The sequence below is a fragment of the Maniola hyperantus genome, chromosome 24, assembly GCF_902806685.2.
Source record: "Maniola hyperantus chromosome 24, iAphHyp1.2, whole genome shotgun sequence".
NCBI lineage: Eukaryota > Metazoa > Arthropoda > Insecta > Lepidoptera > Nymphalidae > Maniola > Maniola hyperantus.
The window spans coordinates 8,524,266-8,548,803 of record NC_048559.1 but is presented as its reverse complement, the minus strand read 5'-3'; the positions used below and the strand labels follow the sequence as shown (position 1 = coordinate 8,548,803).

Below are 24,538 nucleotides of genomic sequence, written 5' to 3'. Positions count from 1 at the left end.
TCCACATACTAGAAAAAAATTTAGATCATCAACATTGCTGCCAAGTGCCATGTTCTGAGTACCAACCAACAAATCCCGTAAAAACCTAAGTAATTGCAAAGAATTTCTAAGTACTACTTAGTTGTTTAAAAAGTCTGTGATTACTGGATAATGCAATCTTTTTTACTATGGGACCTGGATATTATTTTATTTTTTCTGGCAAAGAATAGTGTTCCATGTGGTGTAGTATAAACAAAGTGTGGAGCGAGTATAGATCGACCGAAAAGAGTTCTAATTAAATGAAAGCGCCATCAATCGGACAATGTATAGGGTTCATATTTCATAATGATTACCATAGACTAACGACAACAACAAGATTTTGATCACAGACAAGAGATTCTGACGCTGTCCTTTTTCATCGTGGTCTGTGTATTTATTTGAAACTTTATGCTTTTCTTTTCCGTTGCGTTGAATCGCGATTTGTATAGTTTATTTTTTCAGAGATAACTAATGGAAACATGGATAAATATTACAAGAATTTTATAATATGTGCCGAAATAGATTACTTCTGTGTTTTGTGCCAGGAAACGTTTGAAGATGAGGCAGATGTGGACAGGCACATGCGATGGGAGAAACACAGAAACGATCTCAAATTACAGGAATACCTTCATAAATTTAAGAAAGATTTTATTTATAAGGTAAGCATATCCATGTCCATGTTAATATTATAAATGCGATGTCTGTCTGTTCAGAACCAGTACTGGTAGATTCACTCGACAATTCAAAAGCACCTAGGTATTAAAGTTTATTTGGCTAAAAAAAACTTTCTATTACTAAAGATATCAGGCAGAAGAACCGATTTTGACGAAATCTCGCACCGTGATCGATGTTCCATGTGAGGATATTAAAAAAAACAAACAATATGGGTAGGCTTTTTTTTTATATATTTTGAGCCAAGTTTATCAGAACTAATATTCTCCCTTCTAACTAAGTGTAAAGATTGAACCACCGACATTTCGTATTTCAGTCCGTTCCTTTCTGCTGTGTCCGAAACTGCTGAGCTTTCGCTGAAGCTTTTATAGAGAGTAGGTTTTTGGAAGTTATATAAAAATCTTATATATTTCAGATAAATGAAGACTACTATTGTGAAGTATGTAATGTAACTACAACAGATGTGGCCAGCCATATCAAGGAATCTTACCATCAAGACCAGAAAACTAAACCTCAAAGAGTCTCCAAAAAGTCATCTCTTTTGAAACGAGATGGAACAAGTGTTATAGTTAACGATAAAACTGTAACAAGGCTTCAATGGCACGGTATTAAAGATAACAAATGTTCGTTATGTAACATAGATAAATTAAGCAAAATTGTTAATGCTCATATACTATCTGCTAGCCATGTGTCGAATTTGAAGCAAAGCAGTATTAAATTTGAGGCTGGCAACTGTTACAGAGAGGTGGGTTAAAGAGAATGTTAATATTCTAGGTACTTAAGTTATCCTTAGGTTGTTAAAAAATATAAACAAATTGCAAAAACCTTCTCAAAAAATGCTATTCATGCTTCAACTCAGTGTTTAACGATGAATGATCATTTGACATTTATTTTTAATCCATTGAAGGTTTTTTTACTAAAAATCATTTTAATATCACTCAGTAAAGCAGCAATGTAAAATGAACCAATGTCAAATGAGCTCTGTGGTTATCATTCATCATTGAACACTGAGTTAGTGAATCAGCATGCAGGAGTTAGGTTTGTACTCGTATCATGATTTCATTGTTGGTTCATAGTAACAAGCTCTTTAAGGTTTTTTCAAAAATAGTCTAGAACTGCGTAAGATTTGATTTGAAATAGCTATCTCTTTTTCCAGCTGAAACATGACAAATTTTGTTGTTTCACATGCTTCGACGTTTATGACAACAAATACCTTGCATCTCATTGGGAGGACAAGCATAGAGAAAAATGCATGGAGCATGGAGAAACATCTAAAACTGAAACCCCTATAGAAAAGAAAGATACTGAGAATTCAAACGATCCTAATAACAATATAGCTAATATATATATTAAAAACTTTTCTACATCCTATAGCAAGAATTATAAAATTGATGAAGAGAAAAAAACAGTTCAGTGTTTACTATGCGATGCTTCGTTAACACCTTCTTACAAAAAGTTAGACAAACATACAAGCGTATATCATCCGGAGACCAAAGAATGCATAATAATGGATAAAGACAAATGTAGACAGGAACTGTCAGAATATGCAAGTACAAATTATATAAATGTTAAAGAAGGAGACACTAAGTGTTTTTGTTCTCTCTGTGATGTTTATATCTCTGCACATATGAATTGTATGAAACAACACGTAGAAGGTTCTTTACATACAGGACATTTGGAGTTGAAAGGTCTAATTAAAAAGCGGAAACACGAGAAACCGCCAGTTAAGCCTGTCTTGTACAAAACTTATCGAAAAATCTCATACGGCCCGTTCAACATTGACAGTACGTAAGCTCCTTTTGTTTTCTCTTGCCCTCCCATTTCATTTGGAGACGACCTCCTTGTATAAGTCCCGCAAATTTCTAATGTGGGTGGCCGCCATTTTAGTGACGTCAGGACTAAACTGAAGTTTCGAGCTGATGGTATATTTTTATTTCGGCTGAATGACGTCAAGATGACGTCATTTCAATGTTAATGAGACATGGTTTCAGCGCAATAACAATTTGGGGGACTTATACGTAAGCGTCAGGAATTCCTATCCCGGGTTGCCATTGAATTAAAACAATTCAATTCAAATATTTTAAAAAAAATATACATATCCTGCCTGTTCCACAATTTTTGAAATTTATTTAAAATCAATACCCATATTATAAAATATGCGAAAGTGTTTGGTTATTGGTTTGTCTTTCAATCACGCAGACGAACGGATCGACGTGATTTTTTGCATGGGTATAGCGATCAAATCATTTATTCAAAGTAGATACTATTTGTTGGTGCTCTTTTTTATAGTAATTTCGTAAACTTAAAACTAAAGCTACGCGGGTTCCGAATGCTAGCTTATCTCCGCGACTTAGTCCGCGTGGACTACACGAATTTTAACCCCCTATTTTACCCCTTTAGAGGTTGAATTTTCAAAATTCCTTTCTTAGCGGATGCCTACGTCATAATAGCTATCTGCATGCCAAATATCAGCCCGATCCGGCCAGTAGTATGAGCTGTGCGTTGATAGATCAGTCAGTCACCTTTTCATTTTATTTAGATTTTGTTTATTTATTTCAGAGAGGGACGTAATGGTGTTTGGCAATGGGGTTTGCATAGAACTTTTCAGTTTCGAATTGATGGAAGATGGGAATCAGACATGGAAATGTTATGGGTGTAACAAGACCATGGACATCAAAGATGTGTTGAAACATATGCTTAAGAAGGAACATCACAATGTTCTTCTGAAATGTAAAGTGCTGCTTGTTGAAGAGGACGATGAAACTGATTTTATTAGAGAAGTAAGTTTTTTGTAAATACATAGTGACTTTTTACAGTCATCATCATCATCAACCGATAGACGTCCACTGCTGGACATAGGTCTCTTGTAGGGACTTCCACACGCCAAGGTCTTACGCCTGAATCCAGCAGCTCCCTGCGACTCATCTGAGGTCGTCTGTCCACCTAGTGGGGTCTTACAATTCTGTGCCTTCCGATGCGAGGTCGCCATTCTAGCACCTTGGGACTAGTAATTAAAAATTATTAAACTGAGATTTTTGCTTTGTGATGCTCCCTATGAAAATGCACCTTTAGAATTGTAGAGACCTAATTCAAAACTTAAGGATTTCGAGTTTGAGCGGTATAATGACTTAGGATGACCATATCCATCGACTCATAATAAAATTTCCCATAAGATAATACGTTATCCGCTGAAAAAACCTGCCACTTATAAATTATCCAAATTAAAAGACCCGTTTGGTGCAGCTGCGTGACATAAAACAAAATTGAATTGAATTGAAAATTACGTAGCTATCTACAATGGGTAATTATTTTATTTTGAGTCGATGGAAATGGTCATTCAAATTCATTTTATTACTCAAACGCTAAATCCTTAAATTTTGAATTAGGTCTCTATAATTCTAAAAGTTAACAGTCCATCTCTAGCTGAAATGAGTTATTTTTGTTCTAGATTCGTCCGGGCCTCTACCACTGTGGTTGTTGCAACAAAGTATTTCCCTTCTGGGAGAATATAGCGAAGCATATGACCAGGTTCACCCACAAAGTGCAGCGTGCCAAGAATAACTTAGTCAGTGCCATATGTGCTCAGATGATGATGAGCCCTGGCCTTGACTTGAACGATATTGCCGAGTATCATCAACTACGTAGCTTAGACGGCATTCATTGAAACAGAAGCATACTTATCACTACCCTTATTATACATAAATGCGAAAGTGTGTTTGTTTGTTGATTTATTGGTTTGTCTTTCAATCACTCGCAACAGAGCAACGGATAAATGTGATTTTTTGCAAGGGTATAGTTAAAGACCTGGAAAGTGAAAGGCTACCTTTTATCCCGGGAAATCAAAGAGTTCCCACGGGATTTTTAAAAATCTAAATCCACGCGTACGAAGTAGCGGGCATGAGCTAGTACAATATATAATATATTTGAAAATAATATGGCGAAGCATAGAAGGTTCGCCCACAAAGTGCAGCGGACCAAGAAGGACTATGTGCTTAGGTGCTCAGTTGTTGATGAACCCTGGCCGATACTTGAACGATAGTGACGAGTATCATCTCATCATCAGCTACGTAGCTTAGATGACATTCATTGAAACAGGCATACTCATAAGTCATGAAACACCTATTGAATCACAGTTCACACTGTTTAATGCGTGTTATTATGGTTTTTGACATTTATTATTGACTAGCTTATTCCCGCGACTTCGTCCGCGTGGACTGCACAAATTTCAAATCCCTGTTTCACCCCCTTAGAGGTTGAATTTTTCAAAAATCCTTTAATAGCCTATCTGCAATCTGCATGCCAAATTTCAGCCCGATCCGTCTAGTAGTTTGAGCTGTGTGTTGATAGATCAGTCCCAAAGTTTTGGGAATAAGTTAGTTAGGTACTAAGGTAATTAAGTAAATTAAGATTTAACTAAGTCATCAAGTAGGTACCTAATAATAGTCTTAACATGATTACTAATTGACCAGACTTGATTAAGTTTGGTCTAGTCATGTCAAGATTTGATTTTACCCTAGAGGAGATTGAAGACTGATTCTAGTGAAGTTAAAATTTTGAAAGATTATATTATTGTAAGAAAAGTTTTGAGAAAATGTTGATAGTTTAGTTTTGTTGTTTGTCACATTTTTTATTTTAGTTAAGTATCTGAGGTCAATAAAGACTAAATAATAAAAATATGTTTTATTTATTTACTTTTAGTAACTAGTAGTAGTTTAGTAGTTAGTAAGTAGTAGTAGTGAAGCTGCATAGTGGTTAGGACATCCATTTTCTAATCAGAGGTTGGGGGTTCGATCCCGGACACGCACCTCTTTAACTTTTTCGGAGTTATGTGCATATTTACGGTGAAGGAAAACATCGTGTGGAAACCTGCATGCCCGAGAGTTCTCTATAATGTTCCCAAAGGTTTGTGAAGTCTACCAATCCGCACATGGTCAGCGTGTTAGACTGGCCAAAACCCTTCTCACTCTGAGCGGAGACCCATGCTCTGTAGTGAGCCAGTGATGGGTTGATCATGATGATGAACTAGTATAGTCCCAGACTGAAGCAAGAGCCAAAAAGTACTCCAGCTCTTTAAGTGTGATCAGTATAGTTACATGACAAGTCAAGATGGCAATCGGGTGGGGATGCCTAAACGCTAACCCAGTGTGGAGTGTCCCCCTGCCTCATACCCTGATTTCGATCTCTACCTGTCGCGAACAATACATACTTAGGTAATTGAAACAGTGATAATGTTCTCTTTCGGTATTCGCTTTGAGTAGGTTGTAGGAGAGCATCATCCAACTTTATTATAAATCCACATCCACATTTTAGCAGCAATGAATTCAACAAAAAACCCAATGTAATCATCAAAGTATATATTGAACCATGTTGGGAAGTGTGTAAGCAACATTATTAGGTCATTTTCTGAATTTTCATGTAAACTTTTCAAATATTCTTTTGCTAACTTCACATATTTTTCTTTTACCAAAGTTGATAATTTATCTAAGTTACAATCTATATCTAAAATAGTGACTAAATTACTGAGATTAAGTGGATATAAGACAGATATAGTAACTTTAGCTTTTAATTTTACATTTTGAATAAACATAAATATAAACTTTTCTATATAAGTATTGAAACAGGTTTTTATAAACACAGAATTGAGTAAACTAGTGCAAAGTTGGAAACATTCTGTTGAAATAGAACAAGCGTTAACTAAAGATCTTAGCTCACACTCGAAAAACAAAGTTTCATGGTCAATAGTTACATTTTCAAGTAACTTTAGCAGTATATTAAGTAATAGACTTTCAATTTTAGATTTCATTTTAATAGATACATTATCGTAAAAACATGTTTCATGGCCCTCTTCATTCCATAAATTTTGAAGCACAGTTCTGGATTTCTGGTCATCAAAATTCCAATGAATTATATCTTTAGAAATGTTTTCAGAGAACACTACATTTTCATTCAAATTCAACATCGCTTGAAGCACCTCAGGGTTAACATTTGACTCGAAGCTGGTATTCAAATTCATGGCTTTAAATTTTCGAATTATAAAAGCATCGAGTTGCTTCTCTATATTTTTATTACTCACAGTTGATCTTGTTAGTTGTTTCTCGTAAAATGAAGTCAGTAATTCAGTCAAGTCTTCGTCAATTTCTACATGTCCTTCGGGAGCCGATTTGCAGATATTACGAATAGTTTGCAGCATTTGTGTCCTCACATTTTGTTTTCTGCTAATTTGGTCGCTTTTATACAGAGTATTCACTATACTTTTGGAAACCGCTCTAGTTACATTTCTGTCTAGCAGAGGATTTGAATAGGTGAATTCTGGACACGCTTCATTGTTCAATTTGATCAGTTTTTCAATGATATCCTTGTTCATGTTGAAGATTTACGGAATATTTCCCAAATCGTTATTTTTATCGCTATTTAGATTCCTCGCGGAGATTTTGTTTTTGTTATGACATTTGCTATTTTGACAAATCTTTGACGTTTTAATCTGGCCACAGACAGTATATCCAAATAAACAATACATATTTCTTTATCAGCCTTGGATACTAGTCTTTTAGACATTTTCAATAGGTATTTAATTAATCGTAGCTGTAGAAATTGCAATAAGTTACATGTTATATGTGGTTATATGTACGCAATATATAAAGACTGATGATTAATCATGTTATAACTTTGCACTTGCAGTGACATCTATTGGCGAATAGTAGAAATAAAATTAATAAAAACATAAAACTGTCTATGCCGCTGATTTTAAATACAGTATTTTCATCAGCGCCATCTAGTAAAGAATAGGAATTCTAAGATGTTATATTAAGACCGCAAGATGGCACCATTGTAATGAGACTACATTCAAAGATTTTTAAAACAATCAGCGAAACTGCCTAAATTGTCGAATAAAAATAATAATAATTATTATACACAAAAATCTGTTATGCTTTTATGCTAGAGGTTGCGGTTCCTTCCACAAAACAAGAGTTTCAGACTTTAAGTAGATACCTACCTACTTGCGTCAAGCACGTAGGTTTTTGCATGAGCCCAAGCATTTTGACCGTTTGCAATTTTTGCTTGATACCAGCTTGAGTCCAAGCATTTACGTGCTTGATAGTGATTGATGCGATTTTATATTATTGCTTGACGCGACGTTTGGACAGTGTTGGAGATAATGAGAAAAGTTCCGTTTGCTTGATCAAGGTGATTGATGCAACCGTCTAGCAGCTTCATCAAACAAAACAAAGCTACCTACGTGCTTGACGTCAAGTCGCTTGACCGTCTCGGAAGCTCTTTAAAATGTATTTGCTCTAGGTAAGATTAGAGTCAACAAAAGCTCTCTTAAATCTAAGCACCACTTATACAAAATCACGAGGCGTGCACTTTGACACCGTCTCACCGGCTTTCTCAAACATTAGAAATCACGAAATGCCCATAAAGAATTTAATAAACGCCTATAAACGTTACAAATTCCGTAACACTGGGAACACGGAGATTAATAAATCATACTTGTTTTAATGTCTTTGACTGGGAACAATCGTTTGAACTTTCTAAATTAAACGTGCTGAAATAAAATAAGTATGTAGATAAATGTACCTACCTACTTAATCAATTCATAATAATTTTATTAAGAAAAAAATATTATTATCTGAGTAGATAGGTAGATACCTATAATTATATCTACCTATGTCTCGATAATTTATATAGTTTACTGGTTGATGCCCGCCACTTCGTCCGCGTGGGTTTTTAATAAATCCCGTGGGAACTCTTTAATTTTCCGGGATAAATATCCTTCCCCGGGATGTAAGCTTTGTAGGTACCAAATTTAATTAAAATTGGTTAAACTGTTGGACGACGTTGGAGCTCAGTGCGATAGGTAAATAACAGGAGACTTGGATTTAGCTTTTACTCTACCTAACTCTTTTATTTTCCGGGACAAAAGTAGCCTATGTCCTTCCCTAGGATGCAAGCTAAGTACGAATCTATGATCTCTCTAGGTATCTACCTCGTCAAAAATGGCTAAACTGAATACAGATATACCTAACGTGAAAAATTAGCAGACAGAAAGAAAGACACAGTCACACACTGTATTAGTAAGGTAGAACTTTCAGAAGATAGTAGGTACCATCTAATAGGTACTAGGTAGTAGTCAGTGGCGTGCTGGTCATATAGGCATAAATGCACTGCTTACCCCAGTTATAATAGCTCAATGCATATTTTTCATAATGACCTGCCAGTAAACAGTAGGGCGATTGTCTAAAACCTGCATCAATCAATTACAATCTCAATTGTTCTGATTGGCTGAATTTGTGCCATCTTGTTGCAACAATGCATTGTAGCCAATAGTGAGCGAGCATTAACCAATCAGAGATGATTGCGATCGTGACATTGTAGCTGTCAAACAACCGCGGTAGGGCCACTGGTTCTCACCTAACTAATGCCTACCCTGGCTTCAAACCCTGTGCACGCCACTGGTAGTAGTGTAACTTAGGTAAGTACGTACCTACTAGTAGTAGTAGTAAGTACTTAGTAGAAGTACCTACGGGTTCGAAGAATACGAACCCGTTCCAATGATAAAATTAACAACTCAATTAAGCAGCGTAACTAAAAAACAACGATTTTCGCAGCGTTACCATAAATTCCGATACATCTCTATATCATACATCATATTATTAAGTCGTACGGTTATTTCGGAATGGTTTCGAAAGTGCCTTGTGTCTGTGGGGTCCGCTAATAAATTGGTTTCGGGACCTCACATAGAGGTCTAAGTACGTTCGTGGGCCAGCCGTGCGATGCTCCGCCCGAGAGCGGGACAGGACCACGGCCGACTCTTTCCCGCGTTCAGAGATCGTCTTTGAACAATGTAAAATGCATGGTGTTTAATTTACAGAAATGTTTGTTTTTAAAAACTTTTTATTATAGTTTCCTAAACGATAGGAGCAGAATGAAACCTCGAAATAGTCAAAATGTATTTAATTTATTTACCTTACCAAATTTCACTTTCTCATCCACACCTTGCGAGCTATCCTATTTTTTTTTGTTTATTAAGTAGAATATTATACCAATTCTATACAAAAAAAAACTTTCGTACAATTTTCCTATTCTTACAATTTATAACATCTATTTCAATGTATTATTTCTTATTTCTTCTTTTATGTCCTAAATCACTTTAAATTTAAAAACTTTAAACACTTTATTTAATTTTATTTATCCTTGACTCGCCAACTTTATATATTCTATGCCACTGACGTTTAGGTAATAAGTATTTAAAAGGCGGTCACTGAAAATCAGCGTTGGGGCGTCTGGTACCTCAGATATTTGCTATAGAGGTTTGTGTCTGAGGGGACGTCTCCACACAAGCTGAGTGGCCTACCTGTTCGAGGTGTTGCACTGCTGTACAGGACGATATTGCCTACACCATGTACCACCTTACACCTCGAATAAACATTATTCTATTCTATTCTATTCTAAATAAATAATGTAGTATTGATTTTTAGCATGAGTTCCTAATGGTCTTGCTCTTAGGTACACCTTACAAGCATATCCTCAAAAGTCCCTACACCTAGGATGTTGACTTCCCCCCTTCAGCTTCGTCCCACAAATGTTTGCGTGATTAAGTATGGGGTTTTGTATTACCCGCAAAATCTTTCCGCTGAATCCTTACATCATCCCGACACTCGGGAGTCGGGATGCTGCAAGGAATCTAAAGATTTTCCCATATAGGTACATACATACCTACCTACATACAATCCAAATCTGTTAAGGCATTTAGAAGTTACGGTGGAGTAAAAAAACTCTCATTAATAGTACGCGACAGGTTGAAATGGCAATCGGGGAGGGCGGTGCGGGAAACCCGGTGCGGGCGAGCGCAGGTGACGTGGGGGGGTGCGGGACGTCCCCCCGCCTTATACCCCGATTGGCATCTCAACCTGTCGTGGACCTACTATACTAGGTAAGTACCTAGGTACATGAACCCTGAAACCACACTCGTGTGCTGAAACTAGGGATATCTACTCGTGTGCTGAAACTAGGGATATCTACTCGTGTGCTGAAACTAGGGCTATCTACCTACTCGTGTGCTGAAACTAGGGATATCTACTCGTGTGCTGAAACTAGGGATATCTACTCGTGTGCTGAAACTAGGGATATCTACTCGTGTGCTGAAACTAGGGATATCTACTCGTGTGCTGAAACTAGGGATATCTACTCGTGTGCTGAAACTAGGGATATCTACTCGTGTGCTGAAACTAGGGATATCTACTCGTGTGCTGAAACTAGGGATATCTACTCGTGTGCTGAAACTAGGGATATCTACTCGTGTGCTGAAACTAGGGATATCTCCTCGTGTGCTGAAACTAGGGATATCTACTCGTGTGCTGAAACTAGGGATATCTACTCGTGTGCTGAAACTAGGGATATCTACTCGTGTGCTGAAGCCATTGCACTGGTTCTTTTGTGTAGGTACCTATAGTCGTGTGAAAAAACCGACTTCAAACAACATTTGAAGATGAAATTGCAGGGTTAGATACATCTTGCATGTTACTTTCACATAGATAGGTAAGTACTTTAGGTACCCAGTCCATGTCATGAAGAGTGATTGATCGCGCATGTTGGTGACAAAAGTGCAGAAAATTGAGATGTTTTACACAAATGACTGAAGTATTGAAACGTGTGAACTAAATGACAAATACTCTAACGTTAGGTAGGAATATTATCTTATATTTAGTAGGTAGCTAGGTACTAGGTAGGTTCGTATCTATTTATTTTATTTTAAAGCCATTTTTGAACTGAACAAAAATGATGGAAAGATGAAAAAAAACCGGCCAAGTGCGAGTCAGGCTCGCGCAACGAGGTTCCGTACTACAGTTGTATTTTTTGACATTTTGCACGATCATTTCAAAAAAAAAAAAATTTGAAAAATGAGGGACTCTCGTTCAAACTTTCTTCGTCTATTTTGATCAAAGAACTACCTACTTAATACATATAGCTAACCTACCTATTTGAAGTAAGTAGAATATGATAAAATCTAGTAACGCCCCTATCTATAACCGTACCTATATCAAATAAGAAACAAAACAAAATCCAATAACAATTATTATTTAGGTAACGACTATCGCATTTACCGTCTATCTTTGATAGAGTAGAGAGTGGGTAGGTACTTACCTAGAGGCATAGAGTGAAGAGGCGAATTAGCAATATTACGCAAGCAATAGATCATTGTTTGCCGCCATTACTATAGGTAGGTACATCCGACCATGAGTGCCGGAATGCCGGCCACCCAGGAGGCGGCCTCTCGCTCCCACACTTAACGACTTACAACTTACGGCCGTACTCAGAGTCGCTTAATCGTTACTTAAGTTTAGTTAAAACGAGACAGAGCTATATCTCTCACATAAATCTGTCTCGTTTTAACACAATCTTAAGTAACGATTAGCGACTCTGAGTACGGCAGTTAGAGGTAAGTATTAGTACGCGACAGGCCGAAATGACAATCGGGGTATGAAACGGGGGGACACCCCGCACGCCCCGAGGAGAAATCCAATGGATGGATAGTCTCTGAACATAGATGATGATACCTCCTAAACACGTTTTAGTGTCTTTCTAGGATTCCGTACCCGAAGGGTGCCAACAAGTAATGGGACCCTATTAGGTACCTACTAAAACACCGCTGTCCGTCCGTCTGCCAGTGGGCTGTATCTCGTGAAACGTACCTTAATACAACAACAAATAATAAAAGTTTCAAAATGGCCGCCCTTAAAATTTAAAAAGTGGTAATTATTTCTTGTAGGTACCTATACTTAATTGGTAGGTAGTTAGGTACCTAGCTATACGGAACCCTTCGTGTGCGAGTCCGATTCGCATTTGCCCAAAATTTTTGGACCCAAGTTGGGTCCAAAAAAAAATTGGGTCACCCAACCCAACTTATTCGCAGCATTCTTCGGTAGTACCACATTTCGCAAGCGTGTAGGTAGGTAAATGGCATCCAAGCGTTTGTAAAGCCTTAGAGCTTGTGGATGCTTTACTTTCTCTGTAGGTAGCTACAGTTCTCACTTCGTCTTCTCTCTCTCCTTAAATTAAGTACCTACATTCTCAAGTACCCACTTGTCTCGTACACAGTTTAAATCAATCAAATCCGACACATTAAACCAGAATGACCTAATTCCTGACTCCCCGTGCGGTCTCATTTAGGAACTAATAAAACCTTTTTGACATATCCGTGGCAAAATCCCTAACCGATATGACCCTTTACTCGGCTAAGGTGTTAAGAAAACTCCACAAAAACACCCAAAAGTAAACCTTGGTGCTACAACAATAGGGTAAACTCTCCAATACTCGTACAGACTCATTTATTAAAGTACAAACGCGCCGATCGCCGTGGCGGTCGCTTTGTAGAAGCCGCCAGTAATTACGTAAGAGTGAGTTCACAGTGCGTCTTATATCGGAGTTCTAGAGCTTAACTTCAAAAAAAGGGCTTGTATGGTGTAGTTTGTATGGAAATTAGATTTTGTATGGCTTTCTTGAGGCGTAGGATAGGTAGGAAGGAGGGTATTAGGGAAAATATTACTTCAGTGGTAGGTAGTTACTTTGTAGTTTATGAGATTTTAGAAAGAAGCTTAAACATTCAAATTAAAAAATAGGTACTTAGTCAAGGTAGGTACTTACTTACAAGTTTTTACATTAATTAAAGTGCTCAATAATTACTTATTCTTAAAATTAAATTAATATTATGCTTATCTATTTACTTTTTTTTAAACTAAATAGGTTTTCGCTTGACTGCAATATTTTTTTTAGCTTGATTGATATGGATTTTTCGGGGATAGTAGGTATCTACTTAATGCAAACGCGAAAAAAATATTATATATTAAAAATAAAACCTACCAACCAAGACATCCTATTAATAATAATAGAAATCACTACACATTATATTATAATTAATGCAAAAGTATGTATGTTTGTTTGCTGGTTTGTGTGTTTGTCATCCAATCACGTCGCAACAGAGCAACGGATCAACGTGATTTTTTGCATAGGTTATATTAAGTTCAATGATGGCTAGATATTAGTATAAGTACTATTATATACATATTCTGTGGTATTAGTTAATAAGTAAAGTGACATAGGCTACTTTTTATCCCGGCCAATCAAACAGTTCCCACGGGATATAAAAACTAAATCCACACGAACGAAATCTAGGTCCTAGGACCTAGTCTAAATAAGTATATAAAAGGAAAAGGTGACTGACTGACTGACTGACTGATCTATCAACCCACAACTCAAACTACTAGACGGATTGGGCTGAAATTTGGCATGCAGATAGCGCCGCCGCGCGCCGCTTAGAAAGGATTTTTGAAAATTCATCCTCTAAGGGGGTGAAATAGAGGTTTGAAATTTGTGTAGCATAAGCTAGTAGGCTTATAAATTATAATACTTAAGTAATTTTTGGGGGGTAAGGGGGTGCACTAACATCTTAACACCCCAAATGTCAACCTCACCTGCACGCGGTGCCCCCTGCCGCCTGCGAATCAGCGAACGAGGATATGACGACCGAAGAATGGCGGGATAACCATTCCAAATGGCTTGGCTTTAAATAACACAGACCAGAGACGGGCAGCAGCGTCACTGGTGCGAAATGGCCTACAGCCCTGCGCTGACCACCCCGCCTGCCCAGCGTGGTCAGTATGGGCATTACTTCTAATGAGGAGCGCCAACAGACAAAGGCCCCCAGTTCCCGGCAGCCCTGCTATTCCCGATTACGGTAAGGAGGTGGGGAGCGGGTGGATGAGGAAGGCTGAGGACCGTGTTTGGTGGCGTGCTCTTGGAAAGGCCTACGTCCAGCAGTGGACGCAAACAGGCTGATGGATTGGATTGGATTGGAAGTAATTTTTAATGTCCCCATGTCTGACACAACTCCCAGATCGTTCCGCGTGCTAGACTGTAAGTTGTCACCATTACCCTACAGTACAGGTGAGTACTAGGTATTTAGTAGAAAGCTTCCATACCGCGTTACATCCACCGAATACCCTCGTACTCTTGAGTTGCCGGCGAGTGCGTTTCCGCTTGTAATTAAAGCATTGTCATTATTGTGTGACGGGTTAACTGCGGGGCGGGCGGCGCGCGGGCGTGGCCTCGCATCAAAGGCGCCGCCGACACACCGCACGAGTTAAGCCTCCTTACACATACCAACTTGTAACTAGTTCCAACTTGTGGTCAGATAATTCCATGTAGATTTGTTTGTGGTCAGATAAAGATGATTCGATGATAGAGAGTGTGAATCTAGTATTATTTAGGTTAGTACATACGTGGTCTAGAATAGTCTGGGTTGTAGATGTCTCACGTGTACAGTATTCTTTGTCGATTTTATTTATTATATCACATCCAGCTTCTTCTATCATTCTCAAATAATTGGTAGTATTATTGTTGGTACTTAAAAGATCCAAGTTGAAATCACCGAAAACAATTATTGTTCTTTTACGTTTTTCCAGTTGGGTGGAGTATATTTCCAAAAACTTATTAACGTTGGACTCACCGGGCTTATAGACTCCGCCTATATTTAGTGCAAACTTGTTTAAATATATCCATAAATAGTGATTCCCATTCTCTGTTAATTGCTCCGTTATGTCATATTTAATACTGTTATGAATAAACATAGAAACACCACCACCTAACTTACAACTTAGGTTGGCACTAAAGAGTCTTGTCACTCGAACATCAGGCATGTCGGATGCCATCCCAGGTTTTTTTAGGGTTCCGTACCTCAAAAGGAAAAATGAAACCCTAGAATCACTTTGTTGTCTGTCTATCTGTCTGTCGGTCTGTCAAGAAACCTACAGGGTACTTCCCGTTGTCCTAGAATGATGAAATTCGGCAGGTAAGTAGGTCTTATAGCAGACATTCGGGGAAAAATCTGAAAACCGTGAATTTGTGGTTACATCACACACAAAAAATTAAATTGTGGTCAAGAACTAATAATTAGTATTTTCAATTTTTAAAGTAAGATAACTATATCAAGTGGGAAATCATATGAGAGGGCTTTACCTGTGTATTCTAAAACAGATTTTTATTTATTTTTATGCATCATAGTTTTTGAGTTATCGTGCAAAATGTCGAAAAAATAGGACCGTAGGACGGAACCCACGTTGCACGAGCCTGACTCGCACTTGGCCGGTTTAAAAAAAAGGAAATAGCGAGCAAACGTGCAGGTGCGTCACCTGATGATAAGTGGTAATCACCACCAGCCATGAAAATTTGCAACACCAGAGGAACTGCCCATGCGTTGCCGGCCTTTCAGGAATTTGTTGATCCGCTTTTTCAATAACACTACTAACCCCTTTTCCTTAAAAGCGCGTGTAGCTCCACACTCCAAGTCTTCCGCCGCTTGAATCCAGCAGCTCTCTGTGACTCGTTTGATATCGTCCAGTCAGTGGCGGATTTGCAGTCTGGACCGCCCTAGGCCTCGGATTTCGTAAGTACCAGCCGCTCCTTTCTCAACACCCATTAATCATAGTCGTAGCCATGAGTTGATTGGGGGAGAGGGGGGGGGGGGGGAGGATTAAAAAATTACCTTTTGATTTGTCAGTAAAATACAATCCAATAGGAGCGCGAGCGCAGCAGGCGCAATTTTTTTTGCTAGCCGCCCTAGGCCCGGGCCTACTGGGCCTTAGGGCAAATCCGCCACTGCGTCCAGTATACAAGTAGTAGTAAGTACCTAGTAGTATCAGAGTGTAGTGGGAGTCTGCCAATTCTGCGCTTCTGGTGCAAGGTCGTCATTCAATCGCCTTGGGACCCCAACGACTATCTTCGTGCTTCGAACTGTGTGCCCGTCCACCACCACTTCAACTTCGCATTCCGTTGAACTATATCGGTTGTTCCTTTCACGGATCTCCTTATTTCCGATTGGCTTACTGTAGGCAGTCTGTAGACGCTTTAACCAATGTGCGAGTGACACAGCTAATACACTTACATGCTCTCTCCCGCGAGAGAGAGGGACGGGATACCACTCGCATGTGGTAGTGAAGGAAGGAACGGGTTAATTCAAGATTGGAGTGCTAGTGCTTGAGATTTGCGCTGTCGATAAAATTTATCGATGTAGACGTCTTAAGCTCTGGGCACACTTTTAACACGCCACTACAGTACGCGGCAGAAAATAATGTACATCGACCTATAGAAAGAGATAAGAGATTTTGTAGAGCACTGTCTCTGTCACTCATACCTATGTGACGTTTTGTCGGTCTCAACTGTAATATGTACGAATTGTCAGTTTAAACGTAGCATGTTCATATTAGCTGTAACATAAAAATGCAACTCCTCAATATATCGAAGTAGGTTGCCTGCACATCGGATTGAAAGAGAGGTGATGCAAAATTATGTAGGTTAGGTCGTTAAGCAATAAGTTTAAAACAATAGTATGTAAGATTTCTTTATTAGTATTGTTAGTCCATAAGCGAGAGTAGATCATAAGCCGGCTCTCAATAAACATCTTTCACCGTTGCCGCATTTAATTATTACCATACGGCCACAACATATCTCATGGCGACCCTTGCCAGTCGGTGCATGCCTAATCTAAGTGCGTGCACCGGCTGGGCACCGATCAAGAAGAAGACTACACATATTTCTAAAGAATATCAAGATTCAAGACTCAATTAGAACAAAAAGAAGAAAATAATTCCACGTCCTGTATTAAAAATCAAAAAACACTAACATCAAGAAATAAGTTCAAAAATGAATCGCTTATGAACAGAAGACAATCTCAAGCTTCATTGATCGGCCCAGCATCATCGTGCGTCCAGGGTTATCCCGGCCACAACTAGGAGGTGTCCAGGGTATTCCCGGCCCAGTTCGAGGAGTCCAGGGTTTTCCCGGCCCACTAAGATGCAGTAAAGAAGAGGCGCCGACTCCAGACCTCCGGACCTGATGACCAAAACCAGTCCTGATGACGACGGCGACTACACGGCGGTCACGAAATTGATTAATAAAATGCGTCGCTAACAGTTAAAGTAAGTGCAATTTATCTCTCGTAATGGGCAAATAGGTAGAATGTGTAGGTATTGTAATTATTTTTTTGGGTAGATAATTTAATTTTGTACGTATAGGATAGGAGAATATTGGTAATTTTTTTTAAATAAATAATACTTGCTCCACTATCTACTAATAAATTCCGTTCGTGCTTTATTTGTAAGATTTTATATAGTGTGTAGGATAGTTTAAACTAATAATAGATAATAATTAATAAATGAATAAGTAGGTAGATACTTACTTCTTTCGTAAATATTCGGTGTTAAAATCGAACTATAATAATTCAGAGAATTATAACGGTGTCATCGCGTGGTCAACGACACACGCGTACCCGAACATTTTGTATTGTTATACGAGACAATGGTTTTGCTCGAGATGCAATTTGCAAATACAAGGAAATGAATATGAAATAAGGAGAATTTTTCCCCTACAGACGTTTTTCGTCTAGTTTCATGCTAGTTTTGACGATATAAGACTATACCCGGCTTTAACGAATTAGGACTCTGCAAACCAAAGGCTTGATCACCCTTCGGCTGTAGAAGTGCCATAGGTATAAAATATACAATATTTATTTTGGGATTGAGACATACTGACGTAGGAAGATGATTGTTATTTATTTGTTTAAACGCGATATTTTGCGCATATTTAGTACCTCCTCATTCAACTATATTTGTCTAGACTCTTGATCATTATCTACCGCGCTGGTGTTAGTGAAAGACCTAGAATTTTTATGAAAAGTTGAATGTTATTGAAATACTTATTGAAAGAAATAAGTTTGATGAAGACTATAAGTCTTATGAAAAATGCTTGCAAGCATGTTATGTTAAATATTTATTAGGAGAGTACGCGCCGCGTTTGTTGATTTGTTTATTTATTTGTATTATGTGAAGAAGTAACTTGAAAGGAAGATGAAGACTAGGAGAGATTTATTTTGACTGTCCAGGAAATATGAATACCTGAGATGTTTACTTAATAATAGGTATTATTATGGGTTATAGAATAGAAACCTTATATTTACCGTCTTACGACGATGCTATACGACAGCTGTATACTTATGATGACGACGATTTGATAGGTCAAAGAATCTTTTGAAGTCGATTTGTGAAATCGATACCTCAGCTTATACATATCTAATACCTATGATGCTATTTTGAGATTATTTTATTATGATGAGATTTTTCGAAACTTTTGTAAAAGTTAAATCCTTGACTGTGCACTTAATAGATTACAATTTTTCTACATATTTATTAGTAAGGTTGAAAGTATGCCCATACGAAGTAAGAGATAAGATAAATTGCACTTGAGCACAGGAAGTAACTAAAAAAAAATGTTTCCTTACATAATTTAATTTTATTTAGCATTAGATTTTATTTTTGTGATTGTCATCATCTTTTCTTCTGATTCGATGTAGCGTCTAACATTTTTTTTCTTTTAAGGGGAGGGGTAACCGCATACATTTTCAGGGGAGTTGTAATATGTACGAATTGTCAGTTTAAACGTAGCATGTTCATATTAGCTGTAACATAAAAATGCAACTCCTCAATATATCGAAGTAGGTTGCCTGCACATCGGATTGAAAGAGAGGTGATGCAAAATTATGTAGGTTAGGTCGTTAAGCAATAAGTTTAAAACAATAGTATGTAAGATTTCTTTATTAGTATTGTTAGTCCATAAGCGAGAGTAGATCATAAGCCGGCTCTCAATAAACATCTTTCACCGTTGCCGCATTTAATTATTACCATACGGCCACAACATATCTCACAACGACAGACACAACTACAAAACCGCTACCTCTTTTTAAAGGTTGATGTTACCAACTTCATTATTTTCTGCCGAGTACTGTAAGTATAGTATGCAACAATTCCAGATGGCAATCGGGGTATGAGGCGGGGGACGTCCCGCACACCCGCGCTCGCTCGCACTGGGTTATCGCAGGGACTGTGCGGGGCGTCCCTGTTGTATGCGTATTACTAAGTACATAAAAAGTGCATGCAGGTAGAATAAAAATAAATAGTCACTATCGAGCAGCTGGACTTATCATTACATGGTGACAGCGGTGCTCAGTTAATTATTATAATTAAAGTGATTCAAAGTACAGTTTTGATATTAAACGGTTTAAATATCAAATAGAAGTTGTGTGCAACTAGGATTTGGTGAATTTACGATGGAACACGCACGGCCTCCAGCGGATTTGATATTGGAAGGTGGCCCGGCCAGTCGGGCGGACGCGTGGCGTAAATGGTACAAACAGTTTAATGTGTTTTTGAAGGCTTCGGGAGTACATAAGGAGACAAAAGAGGTACAGGCGAGTCTCCTCATAAATCTTATTGGACCGGACGGCTACGACATATATTCGACCTTCAAGTTCTTAAAGGACGAAAGTCAAGATGACATCGACGTTCTCGTCAAAAAATTTAACGAATATTTCGGAACCAAACCTAACACAACGATGGCTAGATTTCGATTCTTCACACGTAATCAAGAAGTCGGGGAGAACGTGGACACATACGTCACAGCATTGCGTCTATTAAGTCAGCACTGTGAGTTCGAGCACTTGGAAGATGGATTGATAAGAGATCGAATCGTTTGTGGAGTTTCTGACAGCACAGTGCGAGACAGATTGCTTAGAACGGATGACTTAACCTTGGAAAAAGCCATGAAGATTTGTCACGCTAATGAAATATCGCTTACAGAAGGTAAGCAGATTGAAGTAACTAATTCAGCGGCGAGCGGGACTTCGGTGGATGCATTGTTCGGTGCGCGCGCACGGGCGCGGCCTGGAGGCAGCAGCGGCGCGGGCGCGGGTGGACGGCCCGCCGGTTACAGCTTCGCGCGCAACACGCCGGGTCGTCGGTTCGATTCTCGGTCGAACACAAAGTGTTCGTGTGGCGAATTCCATGCTAATTCACAGATGTGTCCAGCGAGATTAAAGTGTTTTTTGTGCAACCAGAAGGGTCACAAAAAGATTTCTTGTCCGTTAAAAGCTACTAGTGCTACTAGAAAAGTGTTTGAATTAGATGAGGAATATGATGATGATTTATTGTATGTGTCTACTCTGCAAAACGACATCCGGAATAAAGACAGTAAGTGGTTTGAAAGATTAACGCTGTGTAAAAATGGTATGTCAGAGATTTTTAAATTAGATTCTGGTTCGGATCTGAATGTATTATCGCTTAAGACTTTTAAAAAATTAGGATACGCGGTGAATGATTTGAAACCATGTGATTTAAGGGCTCGATCATTTTGTGGAAATTATTTACCTATCGTAGGCTCACTGGAAATGCTGTGGTTGTATAAACAGAATAAATATGTTATTAGCTTTGTTATATCCAGAGATGATTGTCAAAGTGTTCTCGGAAAAGATACCTGTGAGAGTATAGGCGTTATTAAGCGTATTTTTGCAATAAATATAGATTATTATAGTGATTTGTTTCAAGGTGTAGGTAAATTGCCGGGAAAATATAGAATCGTATTAGATAAAGATGCGTACCCGTCGGTATGTCCGGTTCGTAAAATACCAATAGGTATAAGAGATAAATTAAAAAGTGAACTAGAAAAAATGGAACAGATGGGCATAATAAGAAAAGTGACACATCCGACGCCCTGGGTGAACGCTATTGTACTTCCAGCGAAAAAAGACGGCAGCGTGCGCGTGTGCCTTGACCCGCGGCCGCTCAACCGCGCCATCCGCCGCGCGCACTACCCACTGCCCACGCTCACCGAGATAGCCACCACGCTGCACGGCGCCAAGTATTTCAGTAAACTAGACGCGCGCTCGGGGTTTTGGATGATCGAACTCGATGACCAAAGCGCTGACCTATGCACGTTCGGCACTCCGTTTGGTCGCTTTCAGTTTTTGCGGCTGCCGTACGGCGTGAGCTGTGCCAGTGAGGTGTTTCATGCAAAAATTCGCCAATTTCTTGAGGACTTAGATGGGGTGGAGTCGTTCGTTGACGACATTATAGTACACGGACGTACTATTGAAGAACATGATGCCAGACTGAAATCGTTACTAGATAGGGCGCGTGAAGTAGGTATTAGGTTTAATCGCGACAAATGCGAGTTTTGTGTTCAACAGGTTACCTACTTAGGACATACGTTTAGTGAGAGGGGTATGCAAATCGATACTAATAAACTACGAGCTATTAGTGACATGCCTAGTCCGAACGACCGAGCCTCATTAGAGAGATTTCTGGGCATGACAAATTATTTGTCAAAGTTCATTCCCGATTACGCTAAAATGGTGAATCCTCTTAGAGGGTTATTGCGAAAAGGTATAGAGTGGTGTTGGAACAGTAGTCACGAGCAGGTGGTGTCGGCGCTGAAGGCTGCGCTGTGCCGCGCGCCGGTGCTGGCGCTGTACTCGCGCACGCAGCCCGTGCTGCTGACGGTGGACGCGAGCGCGCACGCGCTCGGCGCCGCGCTGCTGCAAGCAGGCCGCCCGGTAGAATTCGCTTCGGTTACGCTTACAGAGACCCAGACTAGATACGCGCAAATCGAAAAAGAAATGCTAGCGATAGTATTCGCTTTGGAAAGGTTTCATCAGTACGTGTACGGAAGGTCAGATATTGTGATAGAAACCGATCATAAACCGCTCGAATCTCTGTTTAAAAAGTCTTTAGATGGAGTTCCGGCGAGATTACAGCGCATGATGTTACGTATTCAGTGTTATGACTTCAATGTGGTTTATAAACCTGGTAAATACATGTACCTGGCCGACACGTTATCTCGAGCGGCGCTGGCGGAACCCATGCACGATAAAGTCTCATCGGAAGTCGATGCACAGGCGTGTTTTCTTTTAAATAACGCACCATACAGTGACGATAAATTACGACGCGTTAAGGAAGCGACGGTTAAAGATCCGGAGTGCAAAATTTTAATTGATTACTTATTGCATGGATGGCCGCGTTATAGATCTGATGCAGATCGTCTGGTTCGTGCGCATTGGTCCTATAGAACGTCATTCGAATATGTAGGCGGGGTTTTGTTTAAGGATAACTTGGTGTTTATACCGCGTGAATTGAGGAGCGAAATGCTGGATCGCGTACACGAAGGCCACCTAGGCATTGACCGTTGTAAAAGGCGCGCGCGTGACGTCATGTTTTGGAGCGGGATATCGCGCGACGTGGAGCGAAAGGTACGAGAGTGTATAGCGTGCGCCGAGCACGCCGCGAGGCCGGCTAGGGAGTCCATGATTCCGCATACAGTTCCAAATTTGCCATGGAGAAAAGTCGGTTCGGACATATTTGTTTTTGGTAAAAAATATTTCTTAATACTTGTAGACTATTTTTCTAACTTCATAGAAGTTAGTCCTATATCTAACACGAGTTCGAGGGTGGTGATCACAGCCATGAAAGACCAGTTTGCAAGGCATGGCGTAGTTTCTGAGCTCATAACGGATAACGGAAGTTCGTATTCATCGAAAGAGTTTCGACAGTTTAGTTTAGATTGGTGTTTCAAACACACCACCACTTCACCTAATTATGCACATGCTAACGGGCTTAGTGAAAGGGCGGTTCAGACTGTGAAAAACATTATAAAAAAGTCAATAATGACTGGATCTGATTTTTATCTCGGGCTGCTTAATTTTAGGGCAACTCCGCGTGATGGGGTTAGTTCACCGGCTCAGTTGTTAATGGGCAGACGATTGAATACCACGCTTCCGGTTCATACCGATAAGTTGCAACCGGACAGGAATAACGATTCCGACTTCATCAACATAAATCGTAATCGACTTCGCGCTAAACAATATTACGACAGACATGCGCGTGATTTACCGGAATTAAGTCCAGGCGAACAGGTAATAATGGCGGATGGTAAAACTGAACGGCGTCGCATGACGGTACAGGCTGCCACGCCACAGCCGCGATCATATTTTGTTGTCGATGGGTCTGGCAGAAAATATAGACGCAACCGGCGTCACCTCATTCGGGCGGAACTTTGTCCGACGGCTAGTCAGTCACCTCCTGCTTCTTTCGATGAGAAGGGGGATAGTGACCATGATGCAGACCGTGCCAGCCTGCGCGGGGATGCAGAGGAATATGCCGGTGGCACTGACGGGTCCAGTGAAAGTAGTGACCACGAGATTCGTCTTCGGTCGGCTAGTGCCTCGCCTAGTGGGTCGGATAAAGGTCAAGGTCGAGCGGCAGCGCGTAAGGCTCGTAAACAACTAGCATCATTTTTTAATAGAAAATAATGTTTAGTCTAAGTATGTTTAATTAGAGTTAAGTATTACCTATATGCGGAGTTCTATTAATTTTTAGTATTTTAGATTTAGTTTATACCATTGTTTCTTAATTTGTTTGTTTTAGGGGAAAGATGTTGTATGCGTATTACTAAGTACATAAAAAGTGCATGCAGGTAGAATAAAAATAAATAGTCACTATCGAGCAGCTGGACTTATCATTACAGTCCCCACCCCGTGGTAACTCGGTGACGGATAGCGCGGATGACGTGCGGGTGTGTGGGGTATCCCCCCGCTTTGTACCTCGATTGCCATCTCGACCTGTCGCGTACTAATTTTTTAACGTTTCTTATTATTTAACGTGTTACAGGTATGGTTCTGGCATTAGTACCTATTAGTTGTGGTAGGTAGGTAGGTGTAATGTCTGGCTGGGCGGCAGTGGCGTGCAGGTCATAGAGGCATAAATGCACTGCTTACCCCAGTTGTAATAGCTCAATGCATATTTTTCATTATGACCTGTCAGTAAACAGGTTTCTACCTAACTAATGCCTACCCAGGCTTCAAACACTGTGCACGCCACTGCTGGGCGGGCAGAATTTGTGTTTTATATTATTGCTCGCGAGGAATTGTAGTGGGGCAATAAGCATGGCGTCTGAGTCATGTTTAGTGGAT

General features: G+C 39.5%; 1 protein-coding gene across 1 annotated transcript; it reads left to right on the top strand.

The window, feature by feature from the left end:
* The first annotated feature begins 404 nt into the window (after window positions 1–404).
* On the top strand, window positions 405–5,358 carry LOC138404025 (uncharacterized). The gene is made up of 5 exons (XM_069506764.1): window positions 405–677; window positions 1,106–1,435; window positions 1,847–2,474; window positions 3,250–3,470; window positions 4,139–5,358. Exons 1-5 carry the CDS (start codon window positions 498–500, stop codon window positions 4,352–4,354), a joined length of 1,575 nt encoding a protein of 524 aa, XP_069362865.1. The 5' UTR covers window positions 405–497; the 3' UTR covers window positions 4,355–5,358.
* The last annotated feature ends 19,180 nt before the right edge of the window (window positions 5,359–24,538 follow it).

Excerpts from the sequence above, each read along its gene's own strand:
- LOC138404025 (XM_069506764.1), top strand. The coding sequence starts at position 498 with ATGGATAAATATTACAAGAATTTTATAATATGTGCCGAAATAGATTAC. Across the intron at positions 678-1,105 it reads AGAAAGATTTTATTTATAAG|ATAAATGAAGACTACTATTG; the intron begins GTAAGCATATCC and ends TATATATTTCAG. Across the intron at positions 3,471-4,138 it reads AAACTGATTTTATTAGAGAA|ATTCGTCCGGGCCTCTACCA; the intron begins GTAAGTTTTTTG and ends TTTTTGTTCTAG.